A 19,880-nucleotide genomic window follows, 5' to 3' on the forward strand; every position below is an offset into this window, starting at 1 on the left:
TAGAGGGCCTGGAAGTATTGCTGCCTTCTAAATCTCCAATTTGGTTGACTAGCCACCTTTCGGTACGCAATAGCTAATTATATAGGGTTTGATCACATAGTATTATTGCAGAAAAATACTAAATGAAATTGATAAGATATATGTGACGACCCATTTGTCATCCATCCTATTAATTGTGGAGAGATGTCTGTAGCTAATTAATATTGAGATAATTCGTCTCCTCTGCAGTCCCCATATTTGATCCAATCCATCCAGAAGATGACGTGGATCATACCCACCCTACATCCATCCCCGTGTCCATCAGCATCCGCATCCACATCCACATCCACATCCACATCCACATCCACATTTCCCCGCATGCTTTTAAACAATTACACGCCGCGCGTCCTTTGCCTCAGATCAGAGACAAAGACGCACATCTTTTCTCATCTTTTGCCGTGTAAATGTAACGCGAATAGCCTTCCTTTCTCCTTATTAGTACTTTCCACTGCCTACCTCCATTTCCGCGCGGCGATCTCTCGACTCGATTTGCTATCTAGTAGAAGTCGGTGACTAATTCCCTGATATCAGGAAAATGCCTTTCTGCGATGTGAGCCAACGCGAGAAAAGTGGAGAGAAATCGGAAGGAGAAATCAATGAAATGAGGATTTTTTACAGGAGATATGGCCGTGGGAGCACCAAAGTCCTCCTCATAATAGGTATTAGGTAGATTTTGTTGTTTTAGGTTCAATTATCTGTGCTAGCTTTTTATTGTCTGTGGTTGTATAAGGATTGGATTTTTACTTGTGGGATACTTCGTTCTGGTGCAGGATTGGCGGGGACGCATGATTCTTGGGGTCCTCAGATAAAAGGTTTGACGGGAACGCTAGAGCCCAACGAGGAGGAATCGCCGGCATCCGTCGGTGGGGGAGTGGACGGCACCGATGAGGAGGACGACGGGATAGAAGTGTGTTGCTTTGATAATCGTGGAATGGGTCAGAGCACTGTGCCCACCAAGAAATCGGAGTACACGTGAGTCCTTTCTCTTATGTAGTTATGTTTCATCGATCGCGCGTTGTTCCTTTTCTTTTTCTGATCTTTTTTCCTAATATAAAAGCAACCCAATTTTAATAGAAATGCACTGTTTTTGTTTTGGATTTTTGAAAAAGAAAGTAACAATTCTTTGGTGGTTGTTGGATTCGGATTATATCCACTTCCACCAATTGATTTCCCTATTTTTCTCAAAAGATTTCATTCAAAACAAGTGGACCCAGATAAGCAGTTTCCGGAAGTTCTAATTTCGATAAATGAAATGGAGTTATCATGGTTATGTACACTTTTTTATGTAATGAATTATGCTTTGCAGAACAACAACCATGGCAAGGGATTCCTTGGCTCTGTTGAATCATCTAGGCTGGAAAAAAGCTCATGTCTTTGGTCACTCCATGGGTAAGTGGCATTCTTCCTCCCTCCATTTCTCGTGGGTTCCTTCCTTTCTACTTTTTTCTGATATTATTTTGGATGATAATTGAAGTGCCAGTAAGCTTAGTGATAATATTCTGTTGCTAAATGTGTTACCACTTGGAGTTCTTCTATATATATCTATACATAAGAATGGAACGATTCTCTGGATTTAAGAAAGTCTTTGGCATCTGTAATCCGATGTTAACTTGCTATCATATTTGTTGGAAGCAGGCGCAATGATAGCTTGCAAGTTGGCAGCAATGGCGCCTGACAGGTTATGCTCCTTGGCATTGCTTAATGTAACTGGAGGTGGCTTTGAGTGCTTCCCAAAGGTACTGTCTAAAGTTCTTTCTTACTTGCTTCTATGGTATGAATTACACCTGCTGAAATCCTGGAGCGCATATGCTTCAATGAAATTATTGCTCGTCCTTTTTACGCGCTGAGGGCAAGGATTTAGTCCTCGACTTCTGCTTACTTTATCACACTGTACATGTCCGGAAACAATGTGAATTGGTGTGGCAAATGTGAACTTTCGGCTTTTGAATAATATACTCGGCTAGTGGCAGTTGCCTTCCTAGACAGTGTAACATGCTCTTTAGCTTTATTTTCGTGCTTTCAGTTGGTGGTTGGCCCGGCCCTGCTCTTTGTTGAAAGCTAATGTAATGTGAAGGGAATTTAGTCTACTTGGAAGGGCTCCGCTATGAGTGGGACAAGGAATCTTGGTGAAGCATACATTGCTTTGGGCCTGTTTGTAGTAGTCAGTTGCTTTTTGCAATCCTCGATTGGAGATTCTTGCTGATGATTCCTTTTTGATAACTGAATGCCTGGAACTATTAGATTGCACTTCTGTATGGTGTTGCCTCATTCTATCCGTGTAAGTTCCATTGGATCTCATCGACCACCAAGTTTAGAAATCATTTTTAAGGTGGCCAGTTAGGACTAGTTCCATCAGAGTTACCAATAAAATATTGTCGCATGTACTGTGGACGGTTACAGCTATGAAAACCTGGATGTAGGGTCTGGCTGTCAAAGATTATGTGATTGTGTGGTTTAAGAATAGCCACATTTTCTAGTGGATATACAACATTACCCAATCATGTTTTTTATTCGATTCATAAATGTTGGATATGCTCAAGTATACTTGGATATTATTCATATAGTCGAGGGGGAGAGAGAAATATATTCGTGGCTCCCATATATTTGGACCACCACCATTCTATGAGTATCTTTCGAACAACATGATGAGTGCTGATACATTTCCTTCTTCTGATCGAATATATTCTTAATAAAAGGGCCCCTAGGGGACATTTTTATATGCAGAAAAGTACATCTAGTTATTGGAAATGTTAAGGTGAACTCAGAAGTGCATAGAACCATCATTTATTAAGGTTTTATCTCTGCGACTTGAATATCTTTTCTGGTTTAACTGTAAAAAATATTTTATCTCCACATTATTCTTCTTGCAGATTGATCGCCAGATGATATCTCTTGCATTTCGTTTCTTAAGGGCAAAGACTCCAGAAGAAAGAGCTATTGTTGACTTGGAAACCCACTACACAAAGGTTAGAAAGAAATCATAACTATTGACTTCTTTTGTAGGAGAATTAAGAAGTTAGTAATATCTAAATCACTCTTTTATTTTAGTTATTTAGAAGAAATTAATGCCAAGGTTTTCTACTATGTAACATATGCAGGAATATCTTGATGAATATGTTGGATCATGTACAAGAAGGAAGATCCTTTATCTAGTAAGTGACATTCTTTTTATGGTTTAACATTTTAAGCAAGTTGCTTGATTCCTACAGATGCTAAATTTTTCTCCCTCCCATTGTTACCATCTTCGTCTTCTGATATTGTGAATCTGGTTGTAACTAAGTTCTACTTTATATGAGATTAGTCTAGTTTGCACCAGTTGTCTTTTAAAAATAAGTTATGTTGCCTAATTTTACTGTAATTGCTGCCGAACCATGTTCTCAATCTTATATATAAGAACAATCCTTAGACAAAACAAATGGGCAAGATCAATAAAGTTCTGTAATTTTAGACTACAGTAAGTGTTTGGGGTAAAATTTAAATCTGATACACTGTTGCAGCTTTCTTCTAGAAGTCCTCTAATACTAAAAATCTAAAACAATAGGTTCGCGTAGGATGCTAGATTTATTCCTTCCATGACAGAAATTTAGATGTTTCAGCGTTCTCTCAAAAACCAATGCTGTGATAACTATGAAATAAATCTTGTGTCAAATGCTTTTCCAAGAGGACTAGCTTCATCTTGTTTAATTTCAATTTCTCTGTAAATTGCTTCATTTAATTATGTTATCCATGCTTCAGGAGTATGTAAAAGGCATATCAGCCTCTGGGATGCAATCTACCTGTGGTTTTGAAGGCCAAATTAGTGCGTGCTGGACGCACAGAATGACAAGTAAAGAACTTGAGGCCATTCGTTTAGCAGGCTTTCCAGTTTCAGTTATTCATGGAAGGTTAGCATTTATGCACTCTTTCTCAGGCATAGACACTACCTGAAACTTGATCAGATGGTGATAATTTAGAGATTTATTTAACAATTGACAGGTATGATATCATTGCTCAATTATGTCATGCAAGGAGACTTGCAGAGAAACTGCACCCTGTGGCGAGAATGGTAGAACTTCATGGTGCGCATTTAGTAAGCCATGAAAGGGCAGACGAGGTAAGAATGAATCAAATAATGAAATCATAGAGGAGTAAAATGAAAAAAAAAAATGTCTGCATTCAACTTATCTGTATGAATTTATTGGATAGTGTAATCAGTTCGTAACAGATATCCATGTTCATGGTCCATCTGGCCGGATCAAGAGATGGCTCATTGCCCTTTGCCTTCTCGACGAGAACCATTGCATTGGTGCAAAAGCAAGAAATGGAATGTTTAAGACATATTAGATCTTATACACAAGTTGTATGAAAAAAACAAGATTATTTGTTCATCCACATGCTTATTCCAGCAAATCTTTCATTGGAAGATAGGAACTTGTTATGATTTCATATTGGGGATTATAAACAAGAATGCTGTATCTGCAGGTTAATCTAGCTCTTCTAGAGTTAGTAAGGGCCTCAAGATCTGTGCATAAAGTAGAAGAGTGGTCACATTTGGCAGAGAGAGAAACTGGTAAGCAAATTGCACTGGTTCATTAATCCAATCCAGAATGTTGTTCTATTTGGTAGTATACGCGGTGGCATCGCTAGTTCTGCCCTAGAAATGACTCACCTATCATGTTAACCAGGGTGGCTCATTATGGGGATTTCAATGTTCCTAAGAAATAGGAACAGTGAGGGAGCAAGTGGCCTTGTAACTGCTTATAACTTATTAGGGAAGCTACAACTAAGCTTTATTTACTTCATAGGGGTATTTGTGTTGGGATTTGAGCAAGTGAGGAATATGATGAGAATCATGAAGCCGGTCAGAGTTGCAGCTGTCGATTCATAGAAGGTAAATCTTGTATATGTTTCTTTCTTTCTTTCTTTCTTTTTTTTTTTTTTTAAGTTGGCATTTACAGACTGTTGGATCTTGCAGGCGAACAATGCCTTGAGGTCATGATTTGCGTCCCTAATCCTCCTATTTGCCAAGGATCTCCTCTCCTCTCTTCTCCTCTCCGTAGAATAGCAAAGGAAAGAAACAAACATACCGCTGAATTGATAAAAGCATGTCCGGGCAAAAAATGTGCCCGAGACCACCATTGTGTTACTGTCAGGAGGACGTATCAATGGTCTAAGCCAACTAATTCTGTTGTATGGTTGATTGGTTGGTCGCTGTATGTTCCTGTGGAATGGAAGTTAAAGATTTGTCTTTGATCTGAATGCTCTGTCTCTTTCTCTCTGGAGTTAACTAGAATATTACCTAATAAGTTCACTGCTTTCAAGATGATGATGCACTAAGGGAATAATTTTAGGGCAACTAATGGGCTAGTGGTGAGTAAACCAAGAAACTAATATACACGTAACTGTTATCATCTGGCACGGAGTCGGTCGTTCCCTTGAAAAATTTCACCACATATTAATCTCTAGTAAGATAACGATAGCCGTCTTAACACGCCAAGGCAGGGGCATCTTACAACGCCCAAACGCCTTCAATTTATAAGTTGTAGTACAAGGTGCGCTCAGGAATCAGGATACCCCTGGCAATCTAACGGAAACTCTTTGCTAGTATAATTATTCAGTTGGATTGGATGTCTCTCTTCGATATTCTTGTCACAAGAGACGACGATTCCTAGTCTCAGAACAAGCTTAGAAAGAACCAGTTCCGTTGGGTTCTACGGAGCAGAATTTTCAACCGTAGAATACTATCAACCACAACTACAGGAAAGTAATTCATGAAGATCACCAATATGAAAGAAAATAAATAGAAGAAAAGCAAGGGAGGATTACAAAAATCAAACAGAGTAAGTCAGTTACCTGAGCCTCTTCTTTTCTTTTTCTTGCTTGTTTGTTTCTCTTCCTTGGGGAAAATTAATTAGTTTTGGAATTCTGGGAAGACGAAGCCCATGGGAGAAAGAAATAGGGAGCCAAGGAGAGAAGGCGTATAGATGTGTGCCTGTTGTTGTAAGAGTTGATCCCTTGTTCAAATAAATAATATTCCTGCTGATGGGATATTCTGCAAAATATTCTTCTGGTCCGCTGGCCCAAATTGAGGTTCTAAAACCTCTAAGCCCAGTGCGTTTTCGCCTTTGGCAATGGGCTGAGCCTAATCTGCACCGTTGATCATTTAATAAGGCGAGCGACGTAAATTAAACGAATGCCATCTGATTAGCTTCCGTTCTTCTACACGGACAAGAGAAGAGAAGAGAAGAGAAGAGGAGAGAAGAGAAGAGAAGGGGGATCGCCGGAGCTGAGATAGAGAGATCGAGATGGGCGTCATGGATAAGCTAAAGATATTCGTCGTCCAGGAGCCGGTCGTGGCCGCCTCTTGCCTCATCGCTGGTTTTGGTACTCTATTTCTTTCCTCCCATCTCACTCTTCTCGCTCGCCTCGCCCAAACCCTAATTTGCTTTCGTTATTTATTTATACAGTCTTTAAACACGTACTCCTTTTCCGATTGAAATCCCTAATTATTAGTTAGATTAGATCCAATGCGAATTTCGCCAGCCTTTATGCGCTCAGTAACTCTTATCTCTATGATACTTGCAATACGGTCTTACTTTCTTTCGCTCCTACATATCTTCTCTTTATGAATATTGAATTAATTCAAAGCTTAAATCTTTGGCCCTATGCATATTGTCCTTCTACTGAAAACGCTTTTCCTACGCCCTCTTTCTTCTCAAAGCGTTTGTCTGAGGAGGTAGTAGAAGGGATATTATAAGCTGTAAGCTCTCCCTCATAGCTTAATGTAGATTACTAGGTTTATATGAATGCTGACCATTGTTGTGGTATTCATATTTCATTCATAAACTCTTACTGTGATAGAAGATTTCTTATCTGCTCATTATATTATGTGGACTTATTTATAGGACATCAATTTCCATTTTTATACCATTCGTAAGCTGCAGGTTATATAATTATCTTTGAATAAGAAGCAAAAGGAAATTATTCTATCGTACCTGGAAGATCCTCTGTTTGCAAATATTGGGCATAAATATCTCGAATTAAAGAAGCTATCTCCTTTCTTTTTCTTCAACTATCTTCATTTTGCATTGACCATACATTAAAGTTACTAACTTACTGCGCTATGATTAATGTCAGACATATTGCACACTACATTCTCAGAATTTAAGCTTCTCATAAGATAGTAATTACCATCTAGACAAACGACCTATTTTTGAACTTCCTCTATTCCCTTATGGTTGTGTTCATGGAAGTTGGAACTTCTTGTACACATCAAAAGGCATCAAAAGGCAATATCTGCCAAAGTTTCTGCCTTGTACTCCAACAACTCTATTCTGTTAAATCTTTCAGTAACTCAAGAGTTTCAAGTTTTGAACTTTGTACGAATGGTTGCTTTGAAGTATTGATTGTTTGCATTTGTGTTATATTTCATAGTATATTATGATAGTACATAAAGATTTGTTTCTCAGAACTTCTTAAGAGGATTTCCGTTATATTGTATTTTTTGCGCAATCTCAGGTCTCTTCCTTCCAGCTGTTGTCAGGCCTATCTTGGATTCATTTGAAACAGCCAAGCAAGTTCCACAACCTGCTCTAAGTGATGTATGTATAATTTCTCAGTGTAATCCTTTTACAACATCAAGAATAGTCCATGTCCATGCTCTTTTCTCCTTTGGATTGTTTGCAATAACCTCCCACAAAAAACCAAAAAAAAAAAAAACTGCTCATCAGGGATGAAGCAGTCATTTCAACATCTTACATAATTCAACTGGCTTCCTGTTGAAAAGAAAAGGTTGAAATAACTCTAGATTTATAATTTGATAGTTGAGATAAATATGCGTGGTGAGTGATACCTATAGTTTTGTCAAGAAATAAGTGACTTGATTATCTCTATAATGTCATATTGGTTGATAGCAGTGTACATAAAGAAGTGTTTATCAAATATAAATTTGCATGGTGGCATGCCTGACCTTATATCGAGATGGTTTTGCTGACGTGATTGACTTCATTATTCTAAAATGTCTTTGTTCTATGAAGGTCTGGGAAAATAATATTGGTCTGGTGCTTGTTAATATGTGTCAATTTGCGCCTTCCCTGTACTGATAATCAATTACGGGACTAGATTTTGAAAGGCGATCCAAAGCTTATGTTCAATTTTCACCATTGTTGCAGGTAGTTGCTGGTGTGACTGGCAAGAAAAGGGAGTGATCTAGATTTGTGTTGGCATTCTGGTGGCACGTCATTTGTTTGCATCTTTTCTGTTTCCCTTCTGAGACATTATTGTCGCCAACATAATTTGGTCGTGCTATCTTGAAATCAGGTTTAGACAATGTGGTTCCCTTCCCGTCAATGATGACAAAGTTGTTGGCAAAAATAATTCCATAGTGTACCTGGTTCAGTTTAAGCAAAGAATTGACTGTAAAATAAGAGGATATATTCTGTTCATTTTCTTTTTACTGCATTTGATTAAGGGGGTAGAGGTTCTCTCCTCTGACCACTTAGCAATGCTACCAACTATTTATTACAGCTTTTTCAGTAGTAAAGACAAACCTTTACATTTGTGATGCTTCTTTGTGGCACTCAGAAAGTTCAATCAGAGATGGGCATACCTACTAGAGCACTTGTGAAATATTATACCAGGTTGGTTTTATTCATTAGTCGATATCTTAGTTCACATTACACTAGTAGAAAGCCCATTAAGCCCATTGGTGACAGACACAGTTTTCTCATAATGGCTTGGTGAGTCGGATAGATGGTTCGACTTTTTTTTTTGTTTTTGTACAAGAATACTTAAAAGGTGTTTCTTCTACAGTTTCTGACCATGTACGTATAAAGATATAATAAGCATACTGAAGTCTCATGTTACTAGCGGTGGCATACATCAAGTCCAACCATCGGTATTTTCATCAAGGTGGTCGTCGTTTCAAGAATCTTGAGTTTTGCGCTCCCTCCTCCATGGAACCACTTGCTTCATGCTTTCGCAGAGTCTTGCCTGTGACCAGACCAGAGGGACATGAGCTAGTTACGTTAATAATAGTTCACGACGAGCATCAACTTATACAAGTAATACTAATGTATCTAAGTAGTTCACTGTTTGCAAAGGCACAATAAAGAAGAGAACATCCGATAGCGTACGGCTTTGGCGTATTATTGAACACCACGGTTTTATGGATGATGGACGACAGCTAGTCAATGCTAGAAATATAATATATATATAGTTTGGTTTTAGCATTTAAATTCCTCACGTCTTCTCCGATCAAGAGTCAAGTCATTCATGATGCACAGGTTTTTGGTTGGTACAGCCTACAGCGTAAGTCAAATCTCTACGACTTTTCTTTCGAAATATCTTGTCATTTGAGAGATTGCAGTGGGATGTAATTGACTGTTAAGCCATATGACTAAGCAGTATATGAAAATAATTAATCTCGCAAATTAATTAAGAAAACCAGAGTCTGGATTTCATGCATGTAATATTGTCCGCATATTTTAGGTATACAGTGGCCAGTTGATTGGTAAAGGAATACATAATTATATGTCGATCGTGCGATAAGGTTGACTGATGAAAACATCCATAGTTGTATTCTATCTACTGAGAAGGAAGATGTGATCTCATCATGGAAGATAAAGTCATTGGTACCAATCTGGTTAACTTCCTTATAGGTAATTAATTAAGCAGGACATATCATTATCAACATCCTCTTATTCCAGAGTAATTTCTAACAACGTGCTTGACTAGTTAATAGGCCTATCGTATTCGTACTTCTATGGGAATTTATTAGAATAAAATTAACAAAACAAAACAAAAGCACTAGAAATGTCGTGCGGATTGCGGAGCAGAGAAGTTAAAGACTTACCCACAATTGAGAAGTGCCGTCGAGAGAGACACTTAATGCGAGGCTTCTACTGCTTCTAAACCTCTTGAGTCTCACTTTCCTCTCCTCTTCCTCACTCCTCCCCACGTCTCCATCACCACTATTATAACAAGAGTGAGAAGACACAGAGGAGGGATTAGGAAAAGAAGGCGAGGCACCATCCAAACTCGCCTCCCACTTCCCATCTCTCCTCACTTTCCTCCTCCGCCAAAACCACACCGCCTTCTCCTTCTTCCTTCCGCTCACTCCAACATGAGGCTCCTCCTCCGCATGGGCGAACGAGTAGCACCCAGATAAGGAGTAGGGCCCATCAAGGACGGTGGTGGGCGAGTCCACGTCGTCGGTCTTCCCCGCCATCCTAGGGGGCAGGTCCAAGACCCGGGAGCGGAACGGGCTCGGAGTACTGTGCCTGCGAACCAAGTCCTGCGCACGAATCCCAGACTCCTCCTTGGGTTTTCCTGGTGCCTCCTCCCACACGAAGGGGATGGAAACCGGAAGCCTTAGAGGTGGCGTCGCCAAACCAGGAGGATCCGGCCTCTGCCTTGGAAGAGAGTAGAAGGAGATCTTTGGGGGTGTAGCGTTTGTTTCCATGGAAGTCGTCGTTCTAAGTCACGCAATAGAAATAGTTGCTGTTGGGTTGTTCTTTAAATAGACCCAGAGAGAGAGAGAGAGAGAGAGAGAGAGAGAGAGAGAGAGATTTGACACTGGGACCCAATATATAAAGTAAAAGACCGAGAAAGGAGTTATACGCAAGACGTATGTACGCATGAACGGCGCTCCCTCTCTTCAACCAATCACTGGTGCTTACAATGTGACATTAATTTCTTAATGTCACTGCTCACGAGAAAGGCCGGCCCATGCTATTGCCTTTCTAATTACTCTAACCCACAAACTATGTGAAAGCCCTCGAGGAGCGTTTTAATTGGTCAGGTTTGATATGGGTAATATATGACAAACATTTTCATATATTAATTGAAATCATAACGAACTATGAACTATCTATCTATCTATCTACGATGAAAGTTGAGCTTTCTGTTATAGCAGGAGACAAGCCCAATTAGATAAGCCAAAAGACACAAATTTGCCATTTGCAGTGCTGCAACCAATGTGCTTGCTTTGGTGATGATGGTTGGCAAGAGCGCATCATAGCATGATGGGCTGCCTACTGGGGTTTGCATCAATGTTATGTGGCTGGCTGATCCCGTGATACTACTTTCTTTTTTTACATGCTCCTTAACGGATCCGGAGCCCGAAACAGAATCCCATACTTTATAAAAAGTTAGCTTGTGGTTTTATTAAATGTCGGAATTCGAATTCATTGGTTTTCGGTCGCTCGCTCGCTCCCGCGCCTTCCACTCCCAGTGTTGCTTCTTCTCCTTCTCCTCTTCTTTACATCGGCTTTCTAGGGTTTTCCACTGATCGGTCTCGTTCTGGGCTCCCGCCGACGGACTAATGGAAGATGAAAGCGATGCCCTTCCGAATCCTTGCATAATCAGGTAATCTTTGATTCAAAGTCGACTCCCCAAATCTCTCCTGTTTCATGTACTAAAGAATTATTTTCCTTTTTTTGTTAATAGGTCAACCCCTTCTTCTTTTTTCCTTATGCTGGTACTGGTCTTCTTGGGGAAATTTTCTAGTTATTTGAACAATTTTAGCCAGACTGCTTAGCGTCTCTCTATTTGAACAATTTCCTCAGAGGAGGGAACCGACTCTCTAATTATTCAAGTTAATCATTTGAGCAAGTGTGCTAGATATACTCCGTTCTGCCTACTAGTTCAGAGTCCAGGTGGGATGAGATAGACAGAAATGTCTGTATCATCTGTGATGGCTGCGGGTTGAAGACATCTAATTCAGTGGTCATTCTGGCGTTATTGAAGCCAAATGATGGCAGTCTAACTCCAACATACGTAGTATTGAAATCTCTCTGGATTTGGGAAGCATGCCAACGATTTTAGTTTAGATACATGTGCAATCTCTGCAAGACTAGCAAACACTTGATGCATTACTTAGAATGTTAAGGCTATGCTCCGACAATTGTATGTCTCCAACTCTCCCCACTCTTAACATATTTGGATTACTCTATGTCAAGATTGTGCTCTCTTCTTCTATGGGAGACTTAATGTTCAAGATTCAAAAAGGAAATATTACTCTTAAAATTTTAGTTTCATGAAAGATTGTACCTTTTTGTGACGCACTATTTTGTGATAAACTACAAATCCGTTGCAATACATATTATTTGTGACACACTTTTCTGCTTGGAGCTTGTTATCAGTTGAATTCTTAGAGTTACAAAAGGCAGATTGAGACCCCAAAATGGGCTTCTATGAATATTAAGTTTTGGCGTCACTGAGCATCATCGTGATGTTAATTTTTGGCTCAAATTCAAATTTCAGTATTTTTGCAGGCTTGATGTGCCAGTGCGTTCGAACAGGGTTTGGGGGCGTTCGAACGCAGTTTCCAGACAGAAACTGGGTGATGCAAGCGTTCGAACGCGAATCTGAACCCGAGAGCAAGCTTGATGCAGGCATTCGAACAGGGCTTTGGTATTCGAATGCTAGTCTGCATTTGTACTAGGTGCATTTAAATGCGCCCCGCAGGCGTTCAAACGCTCCGCGGAAATCTCTAACTTGAACCAGTCCTAGAAATAGAAATTTTGAGTTTTAGGGCTCAGTGTGAGCATTTTGTAAGAGAGAAAAACTTTTAGGGGAGAGCCACCGTTGTTTAGAGTGAAATAAGAGTTGTAAACTCTTTGTATTTAGTGATTTGCATAGTGGATTGAAGATTGTTTCGCCCGTGGATGTAGACATATCGCCGAACCACGTAAACCGTGTCTCTCCTTCTTTCTATTTATGGTTTGCATATATTTGGTGTTCATATTTATGATTACCTTGGATTTTTGAAGTTCTCTATAACTAGCATCTTGTATTTGGAGTTCTCATATTGATATTGATATTAGCTTTGCTAATATTTAGTTTACCCTAAATTATTACTATTCCATTTGGATTTATTTGAGGGTGAAAAGTTTTGCTTCCGCTTCCCTCACTCGTTTAGGTATTTGCACAACACATGATAGTTTGCTCGCTAACTATTCAACCGACAAAATCTGATCATGAAAAAGAAGAGAAAAACTTTGTAATGTGAAATAACGTAAATTTTAACATTAGGGAATTAACAAAAACGAAGATTGTCTTTCTGCTCAGGAAAAGAACAGTCTATAAAAATGACATCAGTCGGGAAGTTATTACCTTATTCAGACTCTTATGCAGCAGGATTTCTATGGATTTCACTTTTTGTTAATCTATAAGAAACAAACCTATCTGTTCCTTTTTTAATGACTTCACAATTTTTCCATACTTCCAGGTATCATAGTATCTTGGAGATTGACTGAAGGAATTTCACAGGATGACAAGATTCCGATTGTCAAGACAAGTCAGCCAATTCCATTTATGTAGATGGTACAAGTTCATTATTGAAGAACTAAGAATGGTTGTTTAATGTCGATGTTAGCATTTATTGCATTTTGTAATGTCAACTTTGCATAGCATGGTGATGCCTTTTCAATTTCACAGGAATGCTTTTCCCCTTGGAGGAGTTGGAATTTTTACCTGATGCGGCTAAGCATTTCTGAGCGAGGAGGGGAAGATACATTTGCAACTCACATGGTATATAAAAAAGGTATCTTTTACCGTAACTGTCTTACAGAGGCTTTCTGCATGTTTCATGGATGTGTTTTTTGATGCATAACTATTTTTATGATAATAAATTTATGGATCTCCTGGTGTTTGTTTCATGACCATCCCTCTTTTAAGTACTGTGAAGCGGGTGTGATCAAAAGCATGCTTGTAGGATATATGGTTCTGTAGTTTTTTTTTCTGAGAAAGCTATCTTAGGTTTCCAGCAGGGTTTAATATATTTTTGCCTCATTGGATCCAACTTGGTGTTCTTATGGAATTAAGCAGATCAAACAATAACTGATGTTTATCCAACTCATAGGTTAGGAGATATAGAAGGAGTATGAAGGAAATGTAGAGATAAAAGTTGAGAAGTAGTTAAACTTTTTTAAAGCCGACAATTTCTTCTGGATAGGATTGTCGTTGCCTTCCTCGGCATTTAGAAATGTCATATAGAAGCTTAGCCCGTAAAAATGATGAGTAATTTTATTATTCTTGATACAAGACTGATGAATGTATTCATTGGATGAGCAGCTTCGATTTGAGATACGATTAATATCACGTACAACAGAAAGAAGTTGACTGACAAATCCACCACTTTGATTATGAAGTTCATCATGCTTGTGGCACCAGATTTTCAATATTTATTTTTTCTGTTCTTCCTGTTGCACGTCAACTCTGTCTCATGTCTAAAAGCTTTACTCCCTAAAGTCCATTCTTTATATTTTATGATTTCCTCATTTCTTATCTCGCTAAAATGCCCAATCTCAGAATAGTAATATGCTCTGTATTCTTTCTGGATTTTCAACCACCCGATAAACGAATTGATGTCAAGATATGAAACGGATTTTCTATTTCTTTACACTATCATGCATTTGTCATTCACCTATTTTCACAATGTATGTGTTTAACATGCATGCTGAATAATCATTGAACGAGAGAGTCCACAAAGAGTAATTTTGTTTTCATCATAAGTTAGAATTGCCAGATGCAGTGATTTATTTTGTTTGATCATGCTTTTGCTTAGTGCATCTTGTTAAGTTAATTAAAAATGCATCTCTAGATTTTTATGCATATTAATTTATTTAAGTACATCTGCTAATTGATAGCTTTAACTTGGAAATAGTCTGTAATTCTTTTCCTGCTCCGTCGTATTCTTTAATCCACATTTGAACATTCTAACTTCATAAGCTTCTTCAGGGATAACTTTTAATCAGTCAGTTTCGTTGATCTTTGTTTTTAGAATTACAAGAAGTCAGTTTCAATCCTCGAGCCTACCAAATACACTCATAACTATGAGTTCCAATATCCAGTTAGCTTCGAGCCCAAGGTTGCTTGTCATTAACCTAAACAAACCCCAGACCGTGAACCGATCTCAAAATTCGCATTCGAGAGTTTTAACTCATAAGTTGCATTACTGAAGTGATTCATGACTACCGAGGGGTAAAAATTAGTCAGATTAATTCTGATTCGCTCCGCTATCCGATCTACTATTTGATTCTATTCGGATACGGATAGAATTTTTTTTAAAAAAAATTCGAATACGAATTTAGTTACGGGTGAGATATAATTTTTGAATCCGAATATGAATATTAAATATCCATTTATCCATATTTTTTTAATAGTTTATTATTTTTAGTTTACTTATTTAAATAGTGAATATTAATATTATTACTAATAATATATTATATATTATTTATAGATATTAATTCCTCTAAATTTATATTTATTTGATAAATAAAAAATTATTTTTTATAAAATTTTTATATTTTTATGTTAATTATGTTTAAATAAATAATCATAATTCGTTTAAAATTCGTAGTTTCATTTAGTTACGATATAATTTAAAATTGATCTATCTATTCGTCTAATATTAATATCGAAATTTATATTTAAATTAAAAATATAAATTCAGATACCGATGGAGTATTATCGGATATGTATCCTATCCGTCCTCACCCCTAAATCTAATGCGTCGTCCTTTTGGTACACTATCATCGAGAAGAACACTATACCAAGCCCACGCGATTGGAGACCAGTCTCATGGTTAGGTGGCCCAACGCAACGTGTCCCGCTTTTGAATATATATCATCAGAACATGAAGCCCATCTCTTCACTACCGGACAAGTCCAGACGCTGCAGTTGCTAGATACACGTCTAATGGGACCCACTCCACCTCCCGTGACACGGACCAACCAACAGCACTCCCCCACTGGGCCCACCCCCACCCAAACCAAAATATAACGAGCGCCTTTGCTCCGTCCATCAAGCCGAACCGGACACGTGTAAGCCAAGTGTCCAACACACCTCCAAGTGGTCCCACAGTGATGGAATCCATCCCGAGTCAAGTAGAACCAACCTTCTAGAAACAACCCCCTCCCCCCCGGTCCACCTCGCCCACTTCCCTCCCCACGAAGTAATCACTTTTATTTTTTCTCTCTAATCCGCACTATTCCTCACTCTCTTTTATACCTAATAATTATTCATTTATCCGGCCGTCGTTTTCTCCTCCATTATGGTCTCCGGTTACGACGCGTTCCTACCCTCCCTTGACATCTGCACGCGCTTTCTCTCTTGTGCACCTTCTCGGCCATTTCCTCACCTCGGCAGTTATATACCCCCCCACCTCTCCATCTTATTCGACATACATCATCTACATAGACAGTAACAGAGAGAGAGAGAGTCTGAAATCTTCACGAGAGGAAGAAATGGAGGGAATCTACAATAAGGAGCAATCATCTTTCTGGCAGTTCAGCGATCAGCTCCGTCTTCAGACCACCAACTTCTCCAACCTCTCTATCGGAGATAGCATCTGGAGCGACTCTTCAGTCAAAAAGAACGAGGAGCGCCGCAACTATGAGAACCCAATCTCCGCTCCGATTTCTGATCTCGGCGCCGGCTTCGGGTTGAAGACCGGATTCGGGCCTCAGAAGCTCGCCTTCGGCACCAGCAACAACGCCGACAGGTATAACACCAATTCCAAGAATATCGGTGTCGGTGGCGGAATAAAGAATGGGAATTATTTTAACAACAACAACAACAACAACAACTTCAACAACAACAATATTAATACTATCGATGGTAATGGAGAGATCAAAAATTACTTCAACAAGGCGATCAACAAGCCTGCCTATGGGAATAGTAAGAAGTACAGCAACGGAAATAACAACGATGGAAGCGGGAAGAAGAAGAATACCAGTAGCAGCAACAAGAATAACAGTAATGATAATAACAACGCGGCAGTAGATAAGAGGTTTAAGACGCTGCCGCCATCGGAGGCCCTGCCGAGGAATGAAATGGTGGGGGGTTACATCTTTGTATGTAACAACGACACCATGGAGGAGAATCTTAAAAGGCAGTTATTTGGTATGTCTTCATTTCTCTCTGCAGCTTCTCTTTTATTGAAACTAGATATTTTCTTTAATTCATTTTGTGGGCTTTACGTACCACACTGTTGAGATTTTCTCTATATTCTTTTGGTAGGGTATAGTTAAGGTAGAGATAAGAATTAGTGGGATCTAATAGGAGGAATATGGATTGAGTGTTGAAGTCATTTGAATACAAATCAGATAGCCTTGCTTTTTATTTTATTTGCAGTACAATCATTTCTACTCTAAAACAGAGTTAAGGATTTAGCTAAAATTTATCTTTTCTCTGCTCAAAAGTTTCTTCTTTCTTGTTCTTAACTGTGGAATTCTGGCCCGAAAACAACTTTAGGGATAAGGATATGATTTTCTCTTCTTCTTTTTTTCACTGATGAAATTTGAAGAGTTGCTACTGAAAACAATACTAGATTTAAGGATTATGCCCATATAATTACAGCTGCTACTCGTTGACACCGTCGATGTATATAGTGAGTACTGATCTTTTTAATTTATTTTTATCTTTAATTGATGTTAGGTCTGCCGCCAAGATACAGGGATTCTGTCCGAGCAATAACGCCTGGATTGCCCCTTTTCCTCTACAATTACTCTACACATCAGCTCCATGGAATTTTTGAGGTATGACATGCATCCTATTTCTGATCATTTCTTATAGATCTAGTTTCCAAAAATATCTGTGGTCTTTGCTGAGATAATTTACTTTGAAATGAAATAAATGTTTGATGTCATCTTGGTGTGCAGGCAGCTAGCTTTGGAGGAACCAACATCGATCCAACAGCTTGGGAGGACAAGAAATGCCCTGGCGAGTCCCGTTTCCCATCTCAGGTATGAATCCCTTCACATAATTTTTATTTTGTTCTTCAGGTTTGGCTGTCATATTGTTGAACTTGTCCAATATTTCTTGGCCTATTTGAATATGCTTAGCTTATCAGAGTAACTTGGTCGAAGTTTTGGTAGTTCTTTGGCCAACTTGAGTTTTAAGACCATGACTTGCTGATTAATTTGTTGGCAAAATTTACTGGTGTTCCTAACTTTGAAAATGTTCATACGCAACCTCAAAGACCTTCTGGATCATACCCGTGTAGGATTTGTTTATAGTTATCATCAGCATCGTCGACATTATTATTTGTTTTTATGTGCGGTTGTTGGATGAAGTCTTTCGTCGTTACTTTTAATGTAGCTCTCTGTGGATTTCTTGTCCTGGTGTGAAGCATGTATACACTACCTTCTAATTTCCCTTGGGTAGTAGGTTTTTATTTAGAGCTCCAAAGGGGATTCAAATATCTAAATTTAGAGCTCGGTCTGCTTTAATGGGGCTCCAAATTATATTGCTCTAAATTTGGAGTTTTAGAGGGACTTTTACAGCCCACCTCTATTTTTTTTTTGTTATCCCACCTCTAAATTACTGTTGTACTTTTTAAAATAAAAAATTACCCTTCAAATATATACATTTTTTTAGATTTGATCTATATCATTTTTTTTATTTACTAATTTTATAGTCTTAGTATATATTTAGTTTTACTAATTAAGTTTTAATAAAAAAAATATTACTATTGATAATGTCTTGTCAAGATTTTCAAAATAGATCTAATATTTACTTATTTTAAAAAAAAATTAAATTATTCGGAATGGTCTTTCCTACCTATCTTTCTTCGCAGCAAATTATCATCAATTGTTCTCTCTCTTTTGGCTTTACCTTATTTTAATTTTACGTATGTGCATAGTTTAAGTTTTCGCCTGATTCATAGAGGAATATTTTAGTTGCTTTTGGCGGATTGCTTTTAATTTTAAATTAAATAATAATTGATAGGTGTTCCAAAATATTAAATTATTATTCACTAATAGACAGTGCACCGGCTCTGAAAATGTGTCAATTGAGATGCTCTTTTGGCATTAGTTGAAATTAATTTGGAGGCGCCCAGCGGCCAGAGTTACCTAGTTGAAAGGCCTTGTATTAAGTATGGTTGGTTGAGATGATTGTCCTTGTTTATGACAAGTCAACCAGTACCTCCAACTTCCACCACTTGATGGTGGATTAATTACTCCGTTTTCTTATCTTTTTGATGGGGACTTGCAACAACCATGCATATTACCTTAAATTTATTGGCTTGCACGTTACATAAATATTGGTTCAGATTACCATCAGTCACTCTTGCTTATTTCATCTGCTTTTATTATTATCCTTGATTAGGTGAGAGTGGTGACCAGAAAGATCTGTGATCCTTTAGAGGAGGATGCTTTCCGCCCCATTCTTCATCACTATGATGGCCCAAAGTTCCGACTGGAGCTCAACGTTCCTGAGGTATATAGCTGAACACTTCCTGTCCATTTGGAGTTGGAATCTTTTACTAAGAAACCTTCATAGCTAATGGAGGATGTTTAATTTCTATCTGCAGGCTCTAGCACTTCTAGATATATTCGCAGAAAACAATGCTTGAGAAGGGGGCATAGTTGGAGTTGGATACTTAATTAGCTGCAGAACTACTTAATTGTCATCAAGATTACATAGGGAGAGAGAATATACGTGTATATATTCTTCACAGTAGTGTTGAATAAGTTGGGTTCTTTCTTTTTCTTTACCAGTTGAGTTGGGTTGGGTTGGGTTGGGTTTGACTGGGTGGTACAATGTTGCAGAACCCTAATGTTGGTGACCTGTGCGTGCATCAGTTTTTGAGGTGCTACTTTACTTACTTTGCTATATATATATATATATATTATTTGTATAAGCGGGGGGCCCGGGGGGTAGTTTACTTAGCCTTAAATTATGATGGAACTCGGATAACTCGGTTTTCTTACCGAGTCGTATGTATTTGTATTTGAATGAAAGTATCAAGTGCCACGAATTCACCAAACAGAGTTAGTTGAATTTCGATTCTTGGTCCTTTGTTGTGCAGCTAATATTAAAATAGAGTAAAGCTATTATGCTTATTTAACAAA

The 19,880-nt window shown here is 38.4% G+C and overlaps 4 protein-coding genes and 1 long non-coding RNA gene across 7 annotated transcripts; 4 read left to right on the forward strand and 1 right to left on the reverse strand.

The window, feature by feature from the left end:
• Window positions 1–385: 385 nt before the first annotated feature.
• LOC140769834 (uncharacterized) lies at window positions 386–5,277 on the forward strand. Of its 2 annotated transcripts, none has more exons than XM_073110717.1 (11): window positions 386–698; window positions 810–1,011; window positions 1,346–1,428; window positions 1,675–1,775; window positions 2,910–3,005; window positions 3,138–3,191; window positions 3,775–3,923; window positions 4,015–4,132; window positions 4,501–4,588; window positions 4,704–4,909; window positions 4,994–5,277. In XM_073110717.1, exons 1-10 carry the CDS (start codon window positions 575–577, stop codon window positions 4,904–4,906), a joined length of 1,218 nt encoding a protein of 405 aa, XP_072966818.1. In that variant the 5' UTR covers window positions 386–574; the 3' UTR covers window positions 4,907–4,909; window positions 4,994–5,277. The 2 variants fall into 2 exon arrangements, with proteins under 2 accessions (XP_072966818.1, XP_072966819.1); XM_073110718.1 differs by having other exon boundaries at window positions 388–698; window positions 4,824–4,909.
• Window positions 5,278–6,221: 944 nt separating this feature from the next.
• Window positions 6,222–8,585, forward strand: LOC140769841 (uncharacterized). Its single transcript, XM_073110726.1, has 3 exons — window positions 6,222–6,402; window positions 7,537–7,619; window positions 8,190–8,585. The coding sequence occupies exons 1-3, from the start codon at window positions 6,324–6,326 to the stop codon at window positions 8,223–8,225; spliced, it is 198 nt and encodes a 65-aa protein (XP_072966827.1). The 5' UTR covers window positions 6,222–6,323; the 3' UTR covers window positions 8,226–8,585.
• A 69-nt stretch (window positions 8,586–8,654) lies between these two features.
• Window positions 8,655–10,626, reverse strand: LOC140769838 (uncharacterized protein At4g00950-like). Its single transcript, XM_073110721.1, has 2 exons — window positions 9,872–10,626; window positions 8,655–9,009 (listed from the first exon to the last, which is right to left on the reverse strand). The coding sequence occupies exons 1-2, from the start codon at window positions 10,478–10,480 to the stop codon at window positions 8,941–8,943; spliced, it is 678 nt and encodes a 225-aa protein (XP_072966822.1). The 5' UTR covers window positions 10,481–10,626; the 3' UTR covers window positions 8,655–8,940.
• Window positions 10,627–10,822: 196 nt separating this feature from the next.
• Window positions 10,823–15,154, forward strand: LOC140769842 (uncharacterized). 2 transcript variants are annotated; one of them, XR_012105959.1, is made up of 4 exons: window positions 10,823–11,385; window positions 13,250–13,344; window positions 13,459–13,564; window positions 14,804–15,154. It is a non-coding gene; the product is annotated as an uncharacterized lncRNA (long non-coding RNA). The 2 variants fall into 2 exon arrangements; XR_012105958.1 differs by having other exon boundaries at window positions 13,459–15,154.
• A 1,016-nt stretch (window positions 15,155–16,170) lies between these two features.
• LOC140769836 (DCD domain-containing protein NRP-B-like) lies at window positions 16,171–19,809 on the forward strand. Its single transcript, XM_073110720.1, has 5 exons — window positions 16,171–16,926; window positions 17,461–17,561; window positions 17,685–17,768; window positions 19,135–19,245; window positions 19,340–19,809. The coding sequence occupies exons 1-5, from the start codon at window positions 16,269–16,271 to the stop codon at window positions 19,379–19,381; spliced, it is 996 nt and encodes a 331-aa protein (XP_072966821.1). The 5' UTR covers window positions 16,171–16,268; the 3' UTR covers window positions 19,382–19,809.
• The last annotated feature ends 71 nt before the right edge of the window (window positions 19,810–19,880 follow it).

This window comes from Typha angustifolia, chromosome 11, assembly GCF_048772165.1.
Source record: "Typha angustifolia cultivar Huaian chromosome 11, ASM4877216v1, whole genome shotgun sequence".
Classification (NCBI taxonomy): Eukaryota; Viridiplantae; Streptophyta; class Magnoliopsida; order Poales; family Typhaceae; genus Typha; species Typha angustifolia.